The sequence below is a fragment of the Drosophila grimshawi genome, unplaced genomic scaffold (assembly GCF_018153295.1).
Source record: "Drosophila grimshawi isolate 15287-2541.00 unplaced genomic scaffold, ASM1815329v1 contig_1377, whole genome shotgun sequence".
In the NCBI taxonomy this organism is placed as follows: Eukaryota; Metazoa; Arthropoda; class Insecta; order Diptera; family Drosophilidae; genus Drosophila; species Drosophila grimshawi.
Genome location: NW_025062900.1, coordinates 25,736,960 through 25,760,055, shown reverse-complemented (window position 1 = coordinate 25,760,055; position 23,096 = coordinate 25,736,960). Strand labels below are relative to the sequence as shown.

General features: G+C 33.9%; 3 protein-coding genes across 3 annotated transcripts in view; 2 read left to right on the top strand and 1 right to left on the bottom strand.

Annotated features, from left to right (window-relative positions):
* Positions 1 to 374: 374 nt before the first annotated feature.
* Positions 375 to 4,761, top strand: LOC6566858 (heart- and neural crest derivatives-expressed protein 1). The gene is made up of 4 exons (XM_043214434.1): positions 375 to 436; positions 1,019 to 1,070; positions 1,137 to 1,283; positions 4,656 to 4,761. Exons 1-4 carry the CDS (start codon positions 375 to 377, stop codon positions 4,734 to 4,736), a joined length of 342 nt encoding a protein of 113 aa, XP_043070369.1. The 3' UTR covers positions 4,737 to 4,761.
* An 870-nt stretch (positions 4,762 to 5,631) lies between these two features.
* LOC6566856 (protein WBSCR14 homolog) overlaps positions 5,632 to 23,096 on the top strand; it is a 33,626-nt gene continuing 16,161 nt past the window's right edge. Inside the window, exons 1-4 of the mRNA XM_001993480.2 lie at positions 5,632 to 7,053; positions 10,987 to 11,093; positions 14,500 to 14,573; positions 16,932 to 17,048. Of these exons, the coding sequence (XP_001993516.1) occupies positions 6,497 to 7,053; positions 10,987 to 11,093; positions 14,500 to 14,573; positions 16,932 to 17,048 (855 nt within the window). The 5' untranslated portion in view covers positions 5,632 to 6,496. The remainder of the gene's footprint in view (positions 7,054 to 10,986; positions 11,094 to 14,499; positions 14,574 to 16,931; positions 17,049 to 23,096) is intronic.
* Positions 17,018 to 22,632, bottom strand: LOC6566857 (gustatory and pheromone receptor 39a). The gene is made up of 4 exons (XM_032739415.1): positions 21,724 to 22,632; positions 17,420 to 17,482; positions 17,254 to 17,343; positions 17,018 to 17,196 (listed from the first exon to the last, which is right to left on the bottom strand). The coding sequence occupies exons 1-4, from the start codon at positions 22,630 to 22,632 to the stop codon at positions 17,110 to 17,112; spliced, it is 1,149 nt and encodes a 382-aa protein (XP_032595306.1). The 3' UTR covers positions 17,018 to 17,109.

Sequence of the window (23,096 nt, the reverse complement as noted above, 5' to 3'; positions counted from 1 at the left end):
CTCTATGAATATATAGACTCCACAAAGTTCAAATTCATAAATTGATACACATATGTCTGTCTGTTTGAAAATTATTTTTTTTTAATTTGGAATTTTGGCACAAGTCTATTGCAGACCTCCGATAACTTCCCCCGATCGAAAATATTTTATTTGACTGAGATCAGCCATTTGTCTAAAATGGAATTTAATCGTTGGCAACATTAAAATCAATTGTTCCTTTTGTTTTCTAATTTTAGATTCCAACAGGAAAGCTGTCGGTGAAATATACTCGCCGGTTAATAATTTAGGATACAATCCACACCAAACGGTTCGAACTATAAAAAAGAGAAATACCGCTAATAAAAAAGAACGACGGCGTACACAAAGCATTAATAATGCCTTTTCATGCCTGCGAGACAGAATTCCAAATGTTCCTTCTGACACAAAGTTATCCAAGGTAAGTATTTATGCATAATACTATACGAAAACACTTCCAAGTGTCTTAAATTGTTATAAGATTCCAGATCTACGGATAGGTCTCTGCGGACTATGAAAGACATTTTAACTTTGCAGAGAACTTTGCAAAAAACACTTTAGTTCTATCAATTTGATTGTAAAGTTTAACATGATTTTAAATATTAGTAAAAAATAGAAACGTGTTCCTTTTGGCCAATTGTATGTGGTTAATTCTCAGTACTTCCCCTTTATTATATTAAAAAACTTCAAATTTTTGTATCAGGCCGAAGGAAGCTTCTCCAATCAACCTCGGGTTATCCGCCCGACTAAATAACCATGCCGATATAAAAAAAACTATATTATTATATCGACAGTGATCGCTTTCCGATTGCAAGAACCTTGGTCCATATTAGTCCATATTATGAACTGTAGAATTGTTGCTTAGCACATATCAAGAAGCACAAAAGCGTTTTTTATGTTGATCAAATTGCATGACAGCAGCAAGTCTTTTCTGTATAAAAGTTCAGGTTGAACATGAGACTTTTATTTTGTTGTATTCATGTACTATTTGTGAATTTCAAAGGACCTCTATCCTGGATTTTTTACTCACGTCTACCAAATGTTTTTTATCCTCGGTATGTCGAAGATTGTTGTTCCGTCTTTCGAGACTTAACTATTAATATTTTAATTCACATTTACAGATAAAAACGTTGAAGTTGGCAATTTTGTACATTAACTACTTGGTGGACGTATTGGATGGAGATCAAGAACCCAAAGGCGGATTCCAGGCGGAACTTAAGCTACCGAACCGAAAAGCCTATAATAATGAATCGAAACAAATCAATGAGGTTTGTATGCATTTGAGTTGAGAGTATTTATGTATATGTTGTAAAAAAGTGTTGCATGAGGGATGTAAGTTAGACCACACAAAAATATGATATGCTATATATATCCAGAAGCTCATTAAAAATATTCGTACATGAAGTTTGTGCTGCTTTTTGACCAAACCGACGGCAACTTTCGGTTTTATTTTTTATTTTTGCTCTCTTTAAAAAGTGAAGTTCTAGTTTAAATTAATTGTTTTTAAGCGCATGTAAGTATGTGTATTTATTTGTATATTATTCTAATGCCAATATGAAAAACTAATGAAAAGACTTTTATTTCATGTGCGGCATGTAAATATTTAAGGAAACTGACGATTCTATGAATATTGTAAGTATTTAAATATTTTAATACATTTTGTATTTCTCAGAAGGAAGGTCGATGGATGAACTGTATTTATCAACAACCAAAATTAGTGTTTTAACAAATTTATTAATTATTTAATATTAATACATTTAATATATGATGAATATGTAATTAAATCAAAACAAACAAAATTTGAATGCTCTTGTCGAGCGAACTCGTTTAGCAGATGTGCTCAACCAATCTTTTAAATATATTACATCGAACAAAACTAGTTCTATTTATATTGCCCAATAGAAGGTTGGGCTCATTAAAATACAAGCAGGTCTGAAGGGTTTATAAATCACCGACTTGTGACAATCACGTGCCCATAACCTTTTTGCATATGTGTATGTGTAGGGTGTGAGTGTATGCGTACTCATTCATAGTAATCACACACAAACACACACATAAACACACACACACATATATATATATATAGACTCGCGTCGATTATCAGGATGTCAATTTTTTCACACGTAAATTTATTATGTGTACAGGAAATTCTTGCACCCACTGATAGCAATGAGATCAATATGAGAATCAGTTTGGGGGCAATTTAAACAGTTGGGTCACAAATATGTCATAGTACATTATTTATCAATTGGAAGCCAATACCAGGCAAATATTAGATATCTTTCTAATGAGAATTGCAGGAATTATTTTCTTTAAGCTATGTTTAAAATAAAATATTGTAATAATCTAATTATATAAATTTGCAACATCGGACATATTTTAATATTTTAACTCAATCGCTTCATTTCATTAGCCTTCATTAGCATTAGCATCGGAAACAAAGAGAGCGGCAGCAAAAAAAATAGTGTGAACGTATTAGAGTGCTCGATCACTGAGCGAAATGGGGAGTGTTTGCTTTTGGCATTCGCATGGACGGAACAAAAGGCAATTGTTCCCAGCAGCAGCATTGTGGCCAGATGCGGCGCCAAAGCAAAACGAAAGACTTTCGTTCTTATTCTTTTGCGATCTCTCCTTTGCTGTTCATTCTCAAAGAGCGAACTGGTCGATGGCCTTGAAGCTCCGACGAACTATTTGTTGTTGCCCGACTCTGCTTGAAATTTACTGTTGTTCGACGTCTTGCTGAATATGGAGTTATGCTATGCACTTAACATTACAGACTGTAAAATGTTTTGCGGCGGCAACTGCACGTGTCTCTTTATATAATGATAAATGGAAGCTGAAGCCAGCTTTCTGCTTTGTCTGCCCCTAGTCCATTATCTTACTAGGAGTTTTAACAGACGCGTCCGCTTGAAAACACTTGCACATGGCCCAATTACACACACACACACACAGAGAGACGCACTCACACAAATACATATATAGTGTATCAGAAATAAATGTTTATCACAGGGGTGGATTTGGAATTGCAAGTTTTCTCAATTAAATCGTCAAGTGCCAGCGATATATTTGTGTACATTCGGAATAAATGTAGACATAAAAATAAAAATACATTGATGTTATTAAGCTAATGTAAAAGCATTTATTGTACACTCTCTCTCCATCTCGGTGTGTGTGAGTGTGTTCTGTGGTGAGTACTTACATGAGCAACATATGCATGTGTGTGTGTGTGTGTTTGTGTATGTCTGTTGTATGTTCATCTGTCAAACTCAGAGTTATTAAAACAAACAAGTTTTGATTTCTTTTTCATAATTTGATTTGCTAAATCTTCACTTGACTTATTCAATTATTCGAATAAGAAGTTTCCTTAATAAAAATGATTCATAAAATAATAAACTGATTTTTACCAGGGTGTCCAAAAGAAAAATAATAAAAAGTAAGAAATACATTAAATTAAAATAAAACAAATTTAGTATTAATCCAAAAGCAAATTCAATGAAATTTTGAATATATGTACTTTAGAATCAGTTAAACGAACCACAAACTTGTTTGGCTAAAATGAATTTACCTATGGCTGAAATATAAAAAAACACACATCTGCCTATTCGGCCTTGTTAACATTCCCAAAATATGTTTAGATTCGACACAATTACAATAAACAAATTCGCTTTCGGTTGCGAAGCACATTTCGCAAATTTCTACAGGGTATCCAAAGGTGTAAATGAACTAGTTTATTTGCATGTGTGTGTATATGTGTTTGTATGTGCTTACATACAAGTACATAAATTGATACATAGTTGAAAGTGAATATAAACATAAATGAAGATACCTCAACACATACACACATTCTTATATATACATGTATATGTATATGTGAACAATTATAGATCGAGATTACATACATCTATGTATTTACATACACACACACACACACACACACGCACATTTATAGATACTTGTTTTTTTGTTGTTTTGGAGTCAAGTACTTTTGTAAACACTTATTTTGTTTATCTTTTAAAAAAAAAGAACCACCCTCAAAATTGGTTTATCAGAAACATAAATACATACACACGTACATACATACATATACGAATGTGTTAATGTATGTATTTAGATGATGTCGTTAAATGACTTTCACATTGAAGGCATTTTCCATCCCATAAGCAGAATCGGAATCGGAATCGGAAGAATGCTCGATTTTTAGATACACTTGACGCAGTGAAAATCAGAAAGTAAACATTATTATTAAAATAGAACTTGTAAATTTACGAAATAAATTAAAAGTATTGAATTTGAAAAATAAATGTTAGTATTAATAATTATATTAATTATTTATTAATATTAATAATTTATCGTAAGAATGATCGAGACGAGAGTGCTCGGTTGTCAGATACACTTCAAGTGAAGTGTATATATACACTTGATCAGCATCAAGAAATCAAAACAGAAGCTATGCTATAATATAAAATATAAATGAAAAGCAAGCTATTTTAAAATTAGCTTTCCAAAAAGCTGAAAGACCTTTTCTTATTAATAATAATATTTTAATAAAACATTTCTATATTTATAACATATTAAGTAAATATAACTCAGCTTAAATAAATACCACTCACATTTTTTTTTATATATTATTATACTTCCAGAATGTTTATCTATCTGCAAAGGGTCGAACTGGATGGCCTCAAGACGTATGGGCCTCGGAACTTGTTCCTGAGCATAGTTAAACAAACAAACTTACTTAAACAAAAATAAATAAATAACTTCAAATAAAACATAAATAAATTTGATGGTTTTCAATTATTTGGGGAGGAAAATTTTAAAAGAGCGCTATTGTAAATTGGCTTATCGATAAATATATCGATTATGTTAGCCGTTTGCTAACACTTTATTTCGTCAAGTGAGTAAAAGTTCGAAGCATCAGGCAGCTTTTGTCAGGCATTCAGCATATACATATGATTTTCATGCAGTTTTGGTCAGTTTTAGTCCATTTCGCTGATTAGCAGTCGCAAAGGCAAATTAATTAAAATGAGTGCTTAAATCACAAACAAAACACATACGTGAAAACAAACACGCTTGCGCTGTGAAATCGTCTCTTTCTGCTGCAACTAAATTGAACTGAACTGAATGAGTGATCGCCGAGCAATTTGCAGTTGCAGTCGCGCCCCCTTCGTATCTGTGTGTGTGTGTATGTATACATAAATACGTATGGGTTTTCCCGTTGTAACTAAAAATGAGTCGAAAAACAGAGGGCAAAAAGTGCACGCAGCTCAAAAAAATACTCATCGAATGCAAGAAATGATGGAATGATAAAATGAAATGAATGCTTAAATTCGACGGTACTTTGGGCTTGAAATTGTTTTTGTTATGCATAGCGTACGTATATATATGTGTGTTTGTATAGTGTGTATGTATTAAGCTTGTGTGTTGCTGCTTCTTCTTGCACACCCTGACACTCACCGTGGCTAGCGCCAGAAAATTCCAATGCTGATAAGGCGCGAGTGTGAGAGAGAGAGAGCACAAGTCAATGTTAGCCACGCAGAGAGAGAGAGAGAGAGAGAGAGAGAGAGAGAGTGTGTCAGCGAGGTCGAGAGAGCGAGAGACTTGCTAGCGTCAGCTGTTTTCTGTTTTGGTTGTATTGCTGCAGGGCCCAATTACTGTAATCGCAATAGCACCGGTTTCATTCTATTCTATGTTCTTCAGTTGCTCGAGCAACTTGATCAGTCCCGTTTCACAAATTGAAAAGTTATCAACGGCCGCCGGCTGCCAACTGACGATTATCAGCCCCTAATAACTTACGTCTATGTGTGTGTGTGTGTGTGTGTGCTCTTTTATGTTTGTGTTGTGACGCATTTAACTGCAAACGTGTAAAAAGTGGGGCGTGTTTTCCTATTGGAAAAGCAGAAGAGAAGCAACCAAAACAACAAGCAACAAGTGCATAGAAAAGTGAAGTAAAATTAAAAATTAAAATTAAAAGCAGAATAAACGGTATCGCTTTAATAAAAGCAATGCTAATTAAAAGAATATTAAGAAAATAGTAGAAAATTCAAACAAACATAAATGTGGTAATTGAAATGCGTCAAAAATAACCCAAAAGTGATAATTAAAGTTTTCAAAGAAATATTGTATAATTAATGCTTGATAAGCTTTAATATACAGAAAAAACAAAACGAAATATGCATCCGAGGTGTGAATATAAAATCTAAATAAATACACAGAGAATACAAAATATAAAAAAAAGACATAAAATCACTAATAAAATAATCGTGCAATTTTAATTAAATTACATTTTGCAGAGATTTTTATATACGTTTAGGGAAATCGTAAGCTCAAAATACGTATTCACAAAACAATATGAAATTATATTAAGTAATAATGATAATAATAATATGTGCCTGAAACATAAAAAAAAAGAAGAATATCCTAACCTCACCTTTGCACCTGGTCACACTATAAAACCAAATACAATAACAGTAAATATTAAAAAATGATGTTGAACAAATACGAAAGCTATCAGCGCACAAACATGTTCCCCCATCATCAACAGCAACAGCAACAACAACAGCAACAGCAATTGCAGAATCAACAGCAGCAGCAGCTTTCGCTCTCCCACTCGCACCCGCAGCAGCTGCCTCATTCACTTTCCCAGCTACAGTACGTTAACAGTGCCGCAGGCAGCACAGCAGCAGCAGAGCTGGCCGCAGCCGCCGCAATGCTGGCAGCATCGAAAGCAGAGCGCGAATCGATTCATTCGGGCCAATTTATGGTGTCGCACTTCGAAGCCGAGGAGGCGCAGGATGATCTCGAGGACGACGGCGAGGTGAAAATGCTCGATCCCGAGGATCCTAGTCTCGATAAGACCGGGGAACCGACAAACACCTGTCGCGATGTCCAGTTATATGTGCCACAGACTGCCGTTAATTTTCCGCGCATGGATCTGGATCGCGAGTGCGACGATAACAGCATGGTGAGCATGGTCACCTCACACCTCGAAATCGAGACCTCGCTCACCAAACTCTTCAAGTGCATGAATCTGGCCTATAGGTGAGTGTGGTTCTTCTTCTTGCTGTTCCATTTCTAGGTACAGTGAAAACATTTAGTTATTTCCTTACATTACATTTGCAGTTTCGGTTATTGTTGCGCCTTTCTGTTATTATTTCCTTACATTGCATATGCATTTTTTGTTAGTGTAGCTCCTTTATGTCGAAGCACGCTTCTAGCTCATGAAAAGACTTTTACTCATAATATAATCCGTGCACATGTTGCGTCGATGCGAGCAGCGACGTCGACAGCGACGCCAGTACACCTTGCTCGGGTTACCTGCGCTGTTAACTTCGCTTTAATTGCCGTCTTCGTTTTCGTTTTTGTCTTCGATTTCTGCAAACGTTCGCAAAAGCATTTTTACCATAACATTATTTAAGTGCAAATATGAAATATCAATGCAATATGAAATAAAATGCTGAAATCTGAAATAACTATAAAAAAAAATATATATGTCAACGACTCTTAAGGCTGCTCAAAATTATTACCGTGGATTTTATTCAATTCTTCAAATTAAATTGTATTCACCAGGATTATATTTAGATAAAGATAAAATGTTATCTTATTAAATTATATAATTATTTTTTTTATAATATAATAAGATAACATTTATTTATATGTAGATGGCAGGGAGAAAATAATCTCAATTGTTATATATTTTTTTTATTTTAAAGTGTCAAAATAAAATTTGTGTTATCAATTCAGAGCTTAAGCAATGATTTCTGTTTTAGTTGTCTGAACTTTGATTTAATAATCCGTTCGAAAAAAACTGTGTCTTGTACAAAATCAATGCATAACGAAATACTTGGGGCTTTGGAACGAATTTCAAAAAACAAAAATAACATAGGCCATAAAGTCTATATTTGCTTTTGCAAATTTGCATTCATAAAAACAAATTAATTCATTCATTAATTGTTTAATTACTATTTTTTTTTTGCCTCAATTGCATAATGAAGACAATATTTTGCAAATATTTTTTTAAGAAGCCAAAAAATGTAGAAACCCGTTTCCTTAAGTGATGTTTGATGAAAGGAAATCGTCTAATGCTTTTTATACAAATGAAATCTATCAATTTTCCATCTATATTCCGATCCCTGGAAATATTTTCCATTGTTACTGAAACACATTTTACCACAATTTGTAGATAGATCTTATCTAAGACGTCTCAAGTTAAATAGATAAAAACTCTACAACTTGAAATAAACTTTTTTAAATGCCATTTTGCTTATATTATAGAACGGATATTAATTTATTTCTTTTTAATTTGTTATTTTCGTATTTAATAATAAAATGGTTATTCCTTCGGCAAGAGCATATTTATCGCACATGCCCTATACATATATGTATAAATATATATATATATATATATATGGCTTACTAAAATACATATGTGTACTTATAAATTGCTGGCCGCATCTCAAATTCGCAATGAACACGTACACAAGTTTTGCAGCCCCGTTTGCCCCTGCTCATCGTATTGCGTATTGTGTTTAGAGTTCATAGTTTTGGGTTCATTCACGCTTTTAGTCATCGAAGATCGCATATTGCTGCGCATATATACAAAATTATATTTTTAGCCTCATTTGTTTATATATGTTTTATTGGTCTTTGCTTGTTGTCGGTTTGCGGTTTAGCATACTTTCGTATTTTATCGCTGGCGGGCCTTATCTAGATAGTAGTAGATTGTGGTTTTATTTATAAGATTGTCGTAGTGTTATCAGCTTATCAGCTCTGGGGCATTACTTCATTACCAGGACTTCCATTCAGCTTTCTCTTGCGTAGCTCGCTGTGGGCTGTGTTCTGGATTAGATAAGGCGCAGTGGGCGCGAATTTGCCCAGGTAGAAAAAACAGGTGTTGCAGTTTTTGACTGCTCTATACCCGATACAATAACTGGAGTTGCTCGGAAATTGAAACTTGCAGAAAAAAGATGGGATGTGGGATATTTTATCCGTGAATTTTAAGACTTTAGTCTTGAGAAGAAGTCTTTGTTTGTCTAAATAGAATTTCCGAATAACCTTACTTACCATTAATTTTTAATATTTAAATCTTTGATAATTATCTGTTCCCCTGCCATTTTGAACATGAGACTGTCTCAATATTCGCGTTCGTGTTTTTATTTAGCTTTTTATGCAATGGATAATTGCCCATATCTATTGAAACATTTTTATTTCTTTTGTTTTTCATATTATTAAACTCACAAACTTAAATTTTCAATTTATTTCCTTTTTAAAAAGTTGGAAAAATTAATAAGAACACACATATAGTTTGTTGGATTACAGAGATTTTTTAATTAATTTATTGTATTATTTATTGCATGCAATAATTCTTGATTCTAATGGTTATATTATATTTGAGCTATGAATTCATGCCTTTTATGAATGATAACATTCCTTTTATAATAAACAAATAATAATAATGTAACAAATGTATTTAATGTATTATTTATTACATATAATAATTCTTGTTTATAATGGTTATATTCGTATACTTAAGTTAAGAAGTCAGGCTTGTCTGTGTTTTTAAAGTTAGTTGTGAATTATGATATTTGTTTTTTTCTATTGATTTAATTTTAACTAGAATACATTTATATACAAAATAACATTTAACAATAAGCAAGTAATGGCATTGAGGCTTCATAAGACCATTGTCCCTTTCACCATGCCTTAGGACATACTCATCTATTTGGTCCTCTCAGTATAAAAACTTACCAAGATTGAATCCGAATCAGCTTATAAGAACTTTGTCACCTTATGTAATGTCTATATGCATAACTAATAACACTTTGGCTGAATTTTCTAAATCTTACAATGCCTTGTGCCAAATTATCTCTGCAGCACTCTACCTTTATTTACATTTCAATATTAGCATATTTATTATTTTAAATTAAATTAAAATCATAAAAAATAATACAAATATAAGAAACTAATGAAAAAATAGGAAATAATAATACAAAATAAGAAAATAATCAAAAATAGGAAAATAGTAATAAAAAGAAAAGATTAAAAAATAAAATAAATATATTGCCATGCTCACGTTTGCCTTCCACAATCAGGAAATGCCGATTTCACCGATTCAATTTAAATAACGTTTTTTTTTTTAAATTTTGAGTTTTTTGCACAAATTCTTTAACTCAAACAAATTCGCATAAATTGTGATTGATATATTTTATTTATTTATGGAATTCTTTCTGATTTGTCGGCTTATGTCGAATGTTCATCAAGAGCATATCTGTGCTAATTATGACGTAGATACATCTGTCTTTATATTAATTTTAGTTATGAATGTTACGTGTGCGGTGGTGCAGTGGTGCTCGGTTTACCGAGTGGTTTCACGATAGCACAGCCGACTTCTGATGCAAATGCGCTACGAGTTCGAGTTTGTTTTGCAATTTGTAGTTGTTGTTGGTGTTGTTTTTGGTTTTGTTAAGGGTGTGTTTTCCAATAGAACAACAAATGCGCACCTGTTGATTTATTTGTTTCTCTGATTCATCGATAACAACATAAAAACAACAATAACGACAACAACAGAAATATCGTGTTTCACTTACGTATTGATTAGTAAAGCATTGTTTATTATGTGTATTGATTGATAACGCTATTGATCTACTTAGAAATATATTGATTAATAAGATTAATTTTTTTGCCTCCCCCAAAAAGGGGTTTTTCTGTTCATTGTTGGATATTGGCTCTCAGATTTACGAGTATTTGGAATAAATTGACAGTTGTCAATTCTGTCAACTGCGAATACGAAAATTATTCAGATTATATTTTGAGATTGTCGCCCTGGCGGGTTAAGGGGCAAGCTATATTTGGCTCGTAATCTGTTCAATTCTCCACTTTGTATTATTTATAAACAAAAATAATGCATTCTATTATTGTGATACGATTAGCAAGTCTTTACTCAACTATATTTATTATATTTATTTTCTGTTGCAGTCAAAAACTCACTTCGCCGAAATGGAATCACTTTAAGGGAGTACGTTTGCGTTGGAAGGACAAAATACGACTTAATAATGTCATCTGGCGTTGCTGGCATATGCAATGTGAGTAATTCTATTAATAAATGTACATCAATCAAAGTTAATAGTATTTAGATTATCGCAGGTCAAGTATTTATTTGCACAGCTGCGGTCAAGATAATAGTACTGCACACATTTGTATTGGAATACGTAAAAAGAATATTTATAACATAGTTCAAGAAATATTTAAACACAAGCAGTCAATACTGAAGTAAAGTGTTTAATTTTTTCGCATATGAGCCGATCAAAGTAATTGTAGTGGAATGGTAGTGAAGTTTTCTTAGCTTTCCCTGGGGCTAAATAATATTTCTATAAACTACATAGGATGTGTCATATGTCGTTGTCGTTTTGGAATGTCAAAGTCAATGGCATCATCTATGGTAACATTCGTTATCATTACATATAGGATACCCGATTTTTTATGTATAGAATATTGATTCATTGTGGACGATCCATTTCCTTTTTTTAATATGTCTGTTTCTGGGTGTTTGATTATTTTTTTTACGGCCATTTAAGCTATATTATGATTTTGCCTTTGCTTTAAATTAATTTAAATCTGTAACAATTATTTAAAATGTACATGACGATGACATTAATGTTTATAGTTTGAGATAATATTCTGATTTTCACTTAGAGTAGATCTATAGACACCCACAGCATATTTTACCCATCCCTGCACGAAAAATAAAGAAACTAAGAGGAACTGTAGAACATGGATTGGGCCTGCAAAAGGTTTCATTGAAACCACAGTGGATAAATTTGATTATCATGAAATTCTCAAAGTGCTTAATATCTTGGCATAAGCAATAATCTTAGAATTTGGCTGTAATTTTGCAGCTCGGGTCGAATAATTTGAGTTCATAGGAACCACACTGGGTAAATTTAAAATCCTATAAATTCTAAAAAGAAATGATTCCAGTTGCTTAAAATATTCAATATATAAGTTTTTAATGACAATAAATCGCTTGTGAGACTTATGTTTATTTGGTAACTGTCCGCTATTATTTTATAATGACATAACTGGGAATAAGAAACAGTTTTCGATTGTGCTAACACACCTGGAAGGTTGAAATCAGTTATAGACCAGAAGAGGAGATATACATAATACTTGGCATATTCGAAAAATACTTTAATGTTGTTTTAATAATTACAAGCTAGGTTCAAAAAGCTGCGACTGTACATTTCATTTATTTATTGTTCAATAAGATCAACCCAGTCGTTTCTTTTAATTTTAAATCTTTACTCACTACTTTTCTAATATTTCTTCGCTTAACAATTTACTTCATATTTATTATGCGTTGTGACAAATTTTCTGTGAGTCACTGTAGCATATGCTCAATCCACTTGCATTTATTCAAATTTATTAAAAATCTAAAATATTCCACCCATTGCACGTGTCAGATGTGCTAATAAAGTATACTAAAAATGAAAAATTATAATTTAATTACGAAAACAAAATAAAAGTTTAATGAATATTTCCTTGAGCGCGAAACGAAACACGTGCAAAACCAATAACAACACAAATTGGCAGATGCCCGCAAAAAAAGCTAAAAGCTAACAAAAAGCTCTCGAAGCACAATCGCTGCTGATTAGGCTTTATCGGAGATGAGTCGCATTTATTGTTTGCCTAGCTTTTTCAACTGGTTTCACGTATTATTATTATTATTGTTATTGTTTCTGTATTCTTATTGTCTGTCTCTCTCCCCAGTTATCCTTTTCAGTTGTATCTATAGCTGTAGTTGCCAATTGCAGACGCATTTCGTTCTCTCAACTGACCCGTTGTCAACTGTTGTCTGACTTTCGCGACGCACTCTTCTTATGCGCCTTATCAGCGACGTATCGCTGAGCTCCTTATCTGAGGAGCATGTCTGGCGCGTCTCGCTTTGTGAAATGCGTTTAAAATGAGATGTTTGTGTGTCTCAACTAAAACAAATTTATGCTGCCAGAGAAAAACCTAAACCTAAAAGCGGGCAGCTTTATTTACCATTTTTATCTAATTTGACTTTTGACTAGAACAAAAATAAGGCAACTTTCGTATTCCAATTGTTTGATATTTGATGAAAACAGAATTTCGAAAGTTCCTCAAATTTGACTTAGACCAAGATTTACATTGAAGTTGCATTCATTCTATTTGCGAAATTTGTCGAAATTTTCCATGTTCGACATCATTAGTGCACATATTACACACGTCCACGTACGATTAAATCTCTATCTCTCTATATGACGACAACTGGAAACTGACAACTGACAACGTTGAATGCGACTGCGACAAAGGCAAATGGAAAATTTTTAGGTCTATTTATAAAGTGTCGTATGTGCATCTTAGTTCATCTCACTTCTTGTCTCGCATTAAGCATTTAGCACTTAATGCTTAACTATCTTTAGCAGCGCACATATGCTAAATGCTTACTCATTAGGTAAGCTGCATACTTAGACGCAAATGGACGATACCTTAGTCGTAGGAGATCTGTAATTTCATCAGAATAAATAAAGTTGTATTCATCTTCATTTATGGTGATAGTAGGCTAGATTGGGTTAATATTTTTTCATTTATTTCCTATTAGTTCATATATTGTAGTACATAGATACATAAATATTTATGAATTATAAAACTAACAATGTTTAATTTGCGTTACTTTTTATGCAGATACAGTTCTTTTACAACTCTGACATACGTATACCTATTTATTACAAGAATATTTAAAAAAGTGTATAAACAAGGTGTATAATATATAAATTCAAAACTCTGTTTTATCCGGAGTTTTATAAAATAACTTTAAATGTAGTATAGGTATAGAAAATCTAAATCTAAAACTTGATTTGATCCCTGATTATGAATACGAGATATATTATTGAGAGCTGGAAGCAGGAACATTATCTAACACAGCACTATCCGTAGAATACTTGAATTTATTGGGAAAGTACTTTTAATACGGATAGTATGCACTGTTTTTGTTATAAATACGTAAAACAAATTTACAATAAGCTCGAAATTAGTATAAAAAATGTCAAAGGTTAATCTAGATAAAAAAAAAACCAAATCAAATTTATGTGTATGAATTGCTTATCCATTTCATCATGCCCTAATCCTCATTTGTTTAGACGTACTCCAAAGTATCTATACTTAGTAGATTAGTGCGAGTACCTTTTGGGTGTCACTGCTGAAAAATATACTAAAAAGACGTCACTCTCCTGATAAAAGTGGGAGCGCGACTTTTTGACACGTGTGGGTTGTTTTGGAGGCAGCTACTACAAATTCAGCAGTTGGCATCTCTCCGGCGCTGACGGGAGCTATCAATTCCGCTAATCTCCGGCCGAAATCTAATCTCGGCTATGTCGCCTTTCGCTCTTGCTCTCTCTCGTTTTTCCTATATGATACATAGTATTTCAGCTAACTTATGTGTGTTTTTTTTATTTCTCCATTTTGCAGTTATACAAAAGCGCAGAACGCCGGTGTGTCAATTCGCATCGCCGCTGGACGTTGACATACATAGTAATCCACAAGTAAGTAACAACCAGTGTTAGATAATAGCAAAATAATAGTATGAATAACAACATCAAAGTCCGATATTATTACGTGGTATACATACAGAAGCAAGTGATATTTTAATTGAAAATTTTCGTGTGATCTTTTGTTTTGTTGATTAAAAGGTGTGACTTTACAGTTTGAAATTTCAAAAGTATCCCTTTCATCATAATAATTTCCAGCTAATCCCCATGGAAGTAGTCTATCTAAGCATCCTTTGATCATTGTGCATAAGAGAGGAAAATAATAAAAAAAATAAAAATATGTAGAATAGATATAAAAGTACTTGATAAACACAATTTCAAAAATTTCAACAAAATCTCTGTTAGCATTGTATTATAATTTTCCAATCAAATATTAATTCAAAACTTGACTAATGGAAACTATATGAATACAAAAAGAAATATAGATGAAATAACAAAAAAAAATGCATAACTCTCAGAGAATCATAAGTAGATTGCATAAAAACATTCATATATGCAAAATGTTGAAAATTTATTTAAAAAAATATCTGATACAAATTTAAAGAAGATCCTTGTAAGGCTTGTATTATAATTTGTTTATCAAATAGTAACTCATAACCTAACTTATAAAAACTAAGAGATAACAAAAAGATTTAAAAAAAATTACATAACTCTCGGAGAATAATAATCAGATTGCCTAAGCTTATTCATACGAGAAAATATATATAAGTATTAATATAGTAGATCCTATGAAAATCTCTCATTTCTTTCAATTTTTTCATCAACGCTCTATCCCCAAATCCATTCGCAAAATCTGAACCTCCGTCCGAACTGACGTATACGTTTAGCTGGGCTCTCCTGGAATAATGCTATCACAATGTACTCAAATAACCCCCACATGGAACGAAATACACACCAATAACATTGGTCGTCTGTTTTTGATGTGAAAGTTATTTTTTCCGCGTGGCCATCATCATTCGATGTACGCGTGATCAACGCGTCATCGGAAATATACATAGACATACATAAAAATTGGCAGCACGTGATAAGATCTCGCAGTATTATTTTTGGCTACTATTCACCTATTGTTACAATTTATTTATAGAACGAGATTAATATTGTGTGCGAAATCAAATTTGTATACTTCTTATCATTTTTTTTTATATGTTGTAGAAATAATGAAAAGTTTTTTTTTGTATTTTAAATTCAAGTGTAGAGTCGAGATGCTGAGCTTTACTATAAATACTATCTAAATAATCGCGAAATGTAAGACAATCCTTATATTTTATACATGCAGAAGAAGTAAAGTAGTAATGCTTCGATTTTTGAAGGAGTATAAGTGAGAGTTGAAGTATCCCAAGTATACTTTTAATCTAACATGAAACAATTCAATTGACTATCTAATTAAACAGAAATGTAGACACAGATTATAACTCTAACTATCAACCAGATAGCCTAATATAATTGAGGGTATCAGGCGATACGACTATCTCAATAATTGACATCATTTGAGTAAGTTGCTTCGCAAACGTCATAATAGAAACCAGTTTTATACGACCTGCCAATATCACCAGTTCGCCGATAACATAATGTGTATTAATTTGTCAGACATCGTCAATAACTTGTTTAAATTTGTTAAAGATAAACGCAAGAGGAAGAGATAATAATAAGAAATGCGAATTCTCTTAGAAGTATGTTAGTTCTAACTAGATATATTAGTGCTTACAGGCATTACACGACATTAAAAAGATGCTGTACGAAATCTTTGCCTGGTTAATAGATTAGCACATTTCCAGCTTAGTTAAGTTTACATTGTGTATACATAATGTACAAACAACTGTACACATCGCCCACACCTCTGACAATTACTGATAATTAGCTTATCGCAACAAGCAGGTTAACAACCAACCTGCTCTTGACTTATGGAGGCAGCACCTCAAAAGCCACACCCATCATTCAGATAATCCAGAGCCAGATCGAGAACCAGACTGTAGTACATATTCTTAACGGTGCTCTTGGTTGGGGTCTCAGGTACGGAGCATGAAATGATTTATCTTATCAAGCTTACAATTTGGTTTTTATTGTAGTAGGCAAAGTTGGCTAAATGGAAAAGGCCCATATTCGTTTAGTGCGTTTTAAAATTTCATAAATTTTAATTATCGTAATGACTCGCTTTTGACTTTGCTTTTGCTCAGGCATTTTGAAATCAGTCGAGTGTACAGCGTTCGACGAGTGTATAGCGTCGCTAGCAAAATGTGCAAGGTATAGTGACTAATTATAATCGCTGATCAAGTTTTTTGACATATGAAAACAATCTGTTGGATGTATTTTTAGTTATATTTTCATATATTTGTTTTTCTCTCGCCCACACAGACCGTTGTGCTTGAGGGAAAGTATTGGAAACGTCATGCAGCTGTCATCAAAGCCGAATATAGAAAATGGCGCAAAAATTATAAATCAAAAGCAATTGGATGCTTGACTTATGATTCGGTAAGTCAAAACTTCTTCACATTCAACATTTACAACAATAAATTATTTAAACTGTTGTTCACTATGCCTTCTGCAGTGATTTTGTAGAGTTTTCCATTTCCTTGAACTGCACCAATATCACCATATACGTAAATATGGCTGTAAAGAGCTGTCGATTATAGTTTAGGTTAATTATATATAAATATTTTCCTGTTTTAATACTTACCTTAAATAGCGTGCTTTTATCTAGTGCAAAAAATCCATAGGCTGTCAGAATGGGCTGTTGACGCAGGTTCTTTAACAGAAACTTTTCGACCTATTTGAAATGTCGTAAAACATATTAAATCATAATAAAAAATTAATAATACAACTCGAGACCAATTTACACTTACCATCCTGTCTAAGCCCGATCCAGTTCTTGGTATTTTAGCAAGTATTTTGGCTGTTTTGTTTGCCTGTGAAAAAAAAGAAAAACTTGCATTGTATAAATTACTTTGCTATAAATACAATAATTATTTGTTTTTATGTATTTAAAACAACATAATCTACCTGCCTTGATTAAAATAAAGAAAAGGACTGATTGGTTAAATGTAACCAATTAGTTTTGAATAATTTAATTTTGAATAGATGATAAAAAAGCTCTTTTAAAAGAAAATATTTAAATCGAGGGTATTCGTCTGCAAATATCACCTCCACACTGATTAAAATTATCCCCATTTTTTATGGACATATTTAGGACCCGACACAAATCTTTTCAATGCAATTACTCACTTCGACTGAAATGACATTAGATCGCAACATGAGCGCCATCATGAACACCCAAGGTATATTCCAAATGATGCAGGTAATCCACATCATGGCAACTTGAGCAAGGTTAAGAAATTTGCCCTCCATAACGGTGCTGATGAGAAACAAGGGTCCAGCTGGTGCCATGTATATCACCAGTGGCACAATGGGCAGCATCAACAGACCAAAGCATATATTAAGCTCGACGGTAGTGATACCCAGTAGTTGATACCGTTCGAAAATCAGACGTCTACATTTTGACATCGACTTAGTTTCCGCCAGCTGTGTGTTGCAATGCGCCAATCTCTCGGCGACAATGAGTTGCAGGCACACAAAGAACACTAGCAGCAGGGCCGTCACCAGAAATCCATACGCATAGACAAACACAAAGATTACGAGGGCTATGGACATGGAGTACGACTGGAGATAACCAAGCATATAGTTGGACAGGCAGAGCAGCAGAAGCACCTTGTAGATGATAAAGTTGCGCAGAATTTGACGAGCTAAGTCAGAACTGGAACTCGCGCGATTCAACTGCAGCATTTTCTGCACCAACTCCAAGTGGCGACAACGTCGTATATAGAAACATATGTGTAGCAGGCAAATGACGACACAGCACAAACGCAAGTTGATTGTCTCGTAGAAATTACCGGTCTGATTGTAGACACCCGAATAAAAATCTCTTGGATTCAAATACGCATACGAAAAGCAACTGAATGTTGTCGCTATTATGGCCAAGTTATAGAACAGCGCATATTGCTCACTGCCTGGTGTTGCCTGTAGCAAGCACTCTTCCTCGTCGAAACGAGCACAAATTACACCCACCACGCACAGTACTCGCAGGTATAAGCGCAGGTCGCGACTGTCAGACATTCTGGCATCGACTAATCATGCCAATTGATATTTAATTTCGATATGCATATATGTTTGCTTCAGTTATTGATTAGTTGACCTCATTAGTTGCGTCAACAAGTCGCATCAATTTGATTTTATAGGGAATAATATATAGCTGATTAAGGATTCGATTAGGAATTCCATGTTAAAATACGTTATGAAAATTTCGTCACGGTGCATCAATTTGATTTTACAGATAATAAAATATAGCTGATTAAGGTTAAGCTTGAGAATATGATTTTCAAAAAGGGGCTTCGAAATTTTGGAGCTGGAGAAAGATATTAAAATTCACAATATTTTCATGCTTGTGGGTCCAAGGGTAGCTCAGAAAGTATATTTCTTTTTTAATACAATTGTAGATTTTTCCAGAATGTTGAAGGAATGATTTCTAAGTTCCTGGTATTTTTATATGTATGGAAAGAATTATTTTTATCTAAAAAAAGTAAAAGTATTTTAAATAGTCCTTAGGTTTATATAATTTAGTTTAAAAAACTCGAAATTCGTTCGTGATTTTTATGGCTATTCAGCAAGCTACGTGTCCTCTAATTACTGGTTTCTGAACTTTAGGATTATTCCTACCTGAAAGTAAGGGTTCCACATTTGTACTTTTTAGACCCTTGTAAGAAATATGTTTCTTAAAATTAAAGAATACAAAATCCACCGTTGACTAAACGGAAGCTGTGATTTTCTCCTTGAACACCAATTCTGACGGTATTACAAATAAATGAAGGAAAATAAAAAATGAAGAAAAATAGAAAAGCTTATATTTTAAAGAAATTTTTAATAACAATCTTCTTTTCAGTGCGGTTTTCATGCATGACAAATAATTTTCAGAAAATAATTAAAATTGCTAATTTAAAAAGTTGAATATGTTTGAAATTACAAAAATTATTGAATCCCTGCATCCAAAAATTATATTAATTGCTTGAACAACAACAATGAAATATGATATGATATACGATATATATCAAATGCTCCTCTCTTGATTGATTGATCATTTTTCTCAAATTAATCAAGAAGAAAAATTCCAAGCATAGCGTTTGGTTTCTTCTTCAAGCCAGTTCTTCGAATACTTAAGCTGATCTTGCAGGGAAACGGTTTCTTATCAAGTACACAACCTTCTTTTCTGTACACACCTCTTTCCATACCCCATCTGGTTGGAGTATCATTATCATGGCGTATAACCAGGGTGTATTCCACAACAGGCATGTGAATAATGAGTGCATTATCTGAACGCTGTTCGTCATCTCAAAGATAATGCTGATCATAAAAAAGGGAGCACTTGGTGCCGAAAGAAGCACAAATGCCGTAATTAGTACCATGACCAGGCCAAAATCCGAGTTTAGCTGTTCGTGGCAAACGAGCAGCATCTGATTGCGTTGCCATAAGCCCCGGCGCCAAATCGTTGTCGCAATTTTTGTCGATGTTGTTGTCGTTGTCGCTGTTGTAGCCAGCAAATCCCGATTGTAGAGGAGCAAAAGGGCAGCCAAGACTTGCGCCAGACAGCTATACAGAACTACGATAAGCCCTATCAGCACAAAGCTGTACGTGGCAACAAAGCTCAACAGCACACAGGCCACCAGTGAAATCTCCGCGTGCGTATAAGCCTTGCTGTAAGTAAAGCCACAGATGACCGACACACCTACATAGATGCAGTAACGTCGTAGAAAACGACTCGCGTAGCAATTCTTCAGATCCTTTCGATTATGGGAGAGTATCAGTGAGAGCAGCGCCAATAATCGGCGACGTTTCACAAAAAAACAGAAATACACGAGCGATATGACTACGCACGCAGTGCCGTATTGCAGCGACAAATACGTATTTCCAACTTGATTATATTCGGGCAGCTTAAAACTCTCCGGCATTAGAATTAGAATCGCGAATGGAACCCATGCGCAAATTTGAGCCACAACAAGACCGACTATTGCCAAAGTCTGGTCACTCTGGCTCACGTAAATCAGACACGCGTTGCGGTCATCGTGTGTAGCGCAAAGTACACCGATACACTTCAGACTAAGCAAATAGACGCGCAGCTCAACTCCGGTAAACATGACGGAAAAGGAGCAACTGACTGCGTAAATTTACGTTCAGGCTTATACACATCCATCCATCACTTTTGTTGGCATAATAAAACAATTATATTTGAGATGACACAATAATCTAATCAATTGATGTGTACATTTCATTACGCTGAGATGTTTCACTTGAATACACACAAGGGATGAGCATATTATCTAACTTGATAAATATAAAATATGTGACTGCTTTGTTGTTATGTAAGTGTTAGGTCAATATTAAATTCATAAACTCGCAAAGTAAGGACGAAAATTGTTTATAACAATCGATAATTGTTGATATAGGTGGTTTTTTGTTTTAATTTTAGATTTACAAAGAATGTTATTATTGCGATTAGTTTCCTCAATCCTGACCAACAAATAACGCAAGCTTTGGTTATTTTTTTGGGTCCATTCTTTTCTAAAATGTGAAACCCTTTTCCAGAAAATGTTCCCAAAAATTCAGATTATAAATTTCGACTCTGAATATGAACAGGGAATATGAAAATATGTTGAAAAATAAATTATACTTAAGGAAAAATCGCCATACTAGGTGAATTGAGCTTCATTTCATGATTGGTTAAGTTGGTGCGCTTGTTGGCAATGGGAAGAAATACATCTTTAAAATGTGTCAAAAACTCGCCATATTTAGCTTTAGTAAGTCCTGGGGGGCAATTCGATTCTACTATTCCTATTATGTCACTTGAGCTCTAACTATTTTGAAATATGAACATCTTTTTACTTTGCTATGTTTTTGAGCAATTTTCAATCAAAATAAATCTAATGAGATAAGGATAATAACAAAATAATTTGCCTTATGATCATGTGAATATTCAAGACAACACTTTAGAAAAGATCAATGAACTTTTTAAAATGCATTGGATTTGTCATTCTTGATATCTGTCTGTGCTGTTCTGCTGCACTTTTAACACGAGCACCACGATTAGTTTCTCAGAACATACCTGCACATGAACAGTGTCGCTCATCAGGGCTGTGGCCGCTGTCATTAGTGTTGGTGAGAGCCATAGGAGGCTAATAATGCAATGATCCCACGACGGTTTTTGCGTAAAAGTAACCATGCGTATATATAATATGCTACTTGCATCAAGCGAGGAGAAGAGCAGACACAGCCAGATACTAAAGCCATAGACCAAGCTCATCTCATCGGTGCACATGACGAGCAGACGATCGTGCAGATCGAGGCAGCTGCGCAGGCGCAGAATATCACCGCAGCTGCGCTTGGGTTGCTGCAACTGATCGACAAGGATGTTGAGTTGCTCTTGATTGTGGCGCAGCAGATGTCGCACCACATGTATGAGACAGACATAGTAGCCCTGTATAAAGCTACTGATCACGGCACGCAAGGGGAAGCCCAGAGTGCTGAATGTAAACCAGGTCGAGGCATTGACCAACCAGTCCATCAGACAGGTCTTCAAATAGTTGCAAAAGTAGAGCACATTTACAATCACAATGAAACAGAGCAACCGCTTGGGTAGCACCATACGAATGTCCATTAAATATTTTTTGCGATAGAACTCCAGTTGGCGCACGATGTGCATTTGTAAATACTGCAGCCAGATGAGCCAGGCATTCTGTATGAATTGCGTGACCAGAGCAGCGAATAGCACAAAACGCTCATAATGATTCCCAGTTGCAGTCATCTCGCGTTTGAAGCACAGCGTCCAAAAATACACCAGTAATACCATACAGATGAGCAAATATAATTGCATGAGAGCGTGCACCACATAGCAAATGAGGCTGCGACGCAATTGAAAACGCTCCTTTCTCGAGTTGAAGTGTATGCAGAAGATGCCTAGATATCGGCAGATGCGGTAATACGGATAGAGTTCACTTTGCTGATACTTAATCATGGTTAAGGCTCAATAATCACTTGACTGAAACTGATTGCAACTCAATCAGACCAAGGGTTATTTATGGCTGTTGTTGCGAACCAATTACTTAACCTTGTTACGCTTCAGCACCGGGCAAAAAATAACAAACTATTGTTGTACTAAAATATAATATTTATATTCGAACTTGTTTTCGTTTTCACTTTCATTTGGCTGATTATAATATCTTTTCAATTTAATTTATGCTTTAAGTATTTTGATTTAATTAAGTGAAATTTGAATATCTTACATATTTAAAGGGTAAGGTGCAAGATTTTCTTAAGTTACTGTTTACATTTAATGATAATAATCTAATTTTAGCTTTTAAAATTTCATTAGACTTATCGGAAATAAAGTTGGGTCTGATCAAGTCCTTCAACTGCTTACTTATTTATTAAAAGCTTTTTAAGACGGTTAAATCGATTTTATTTTCTGCTTTGAGTTAA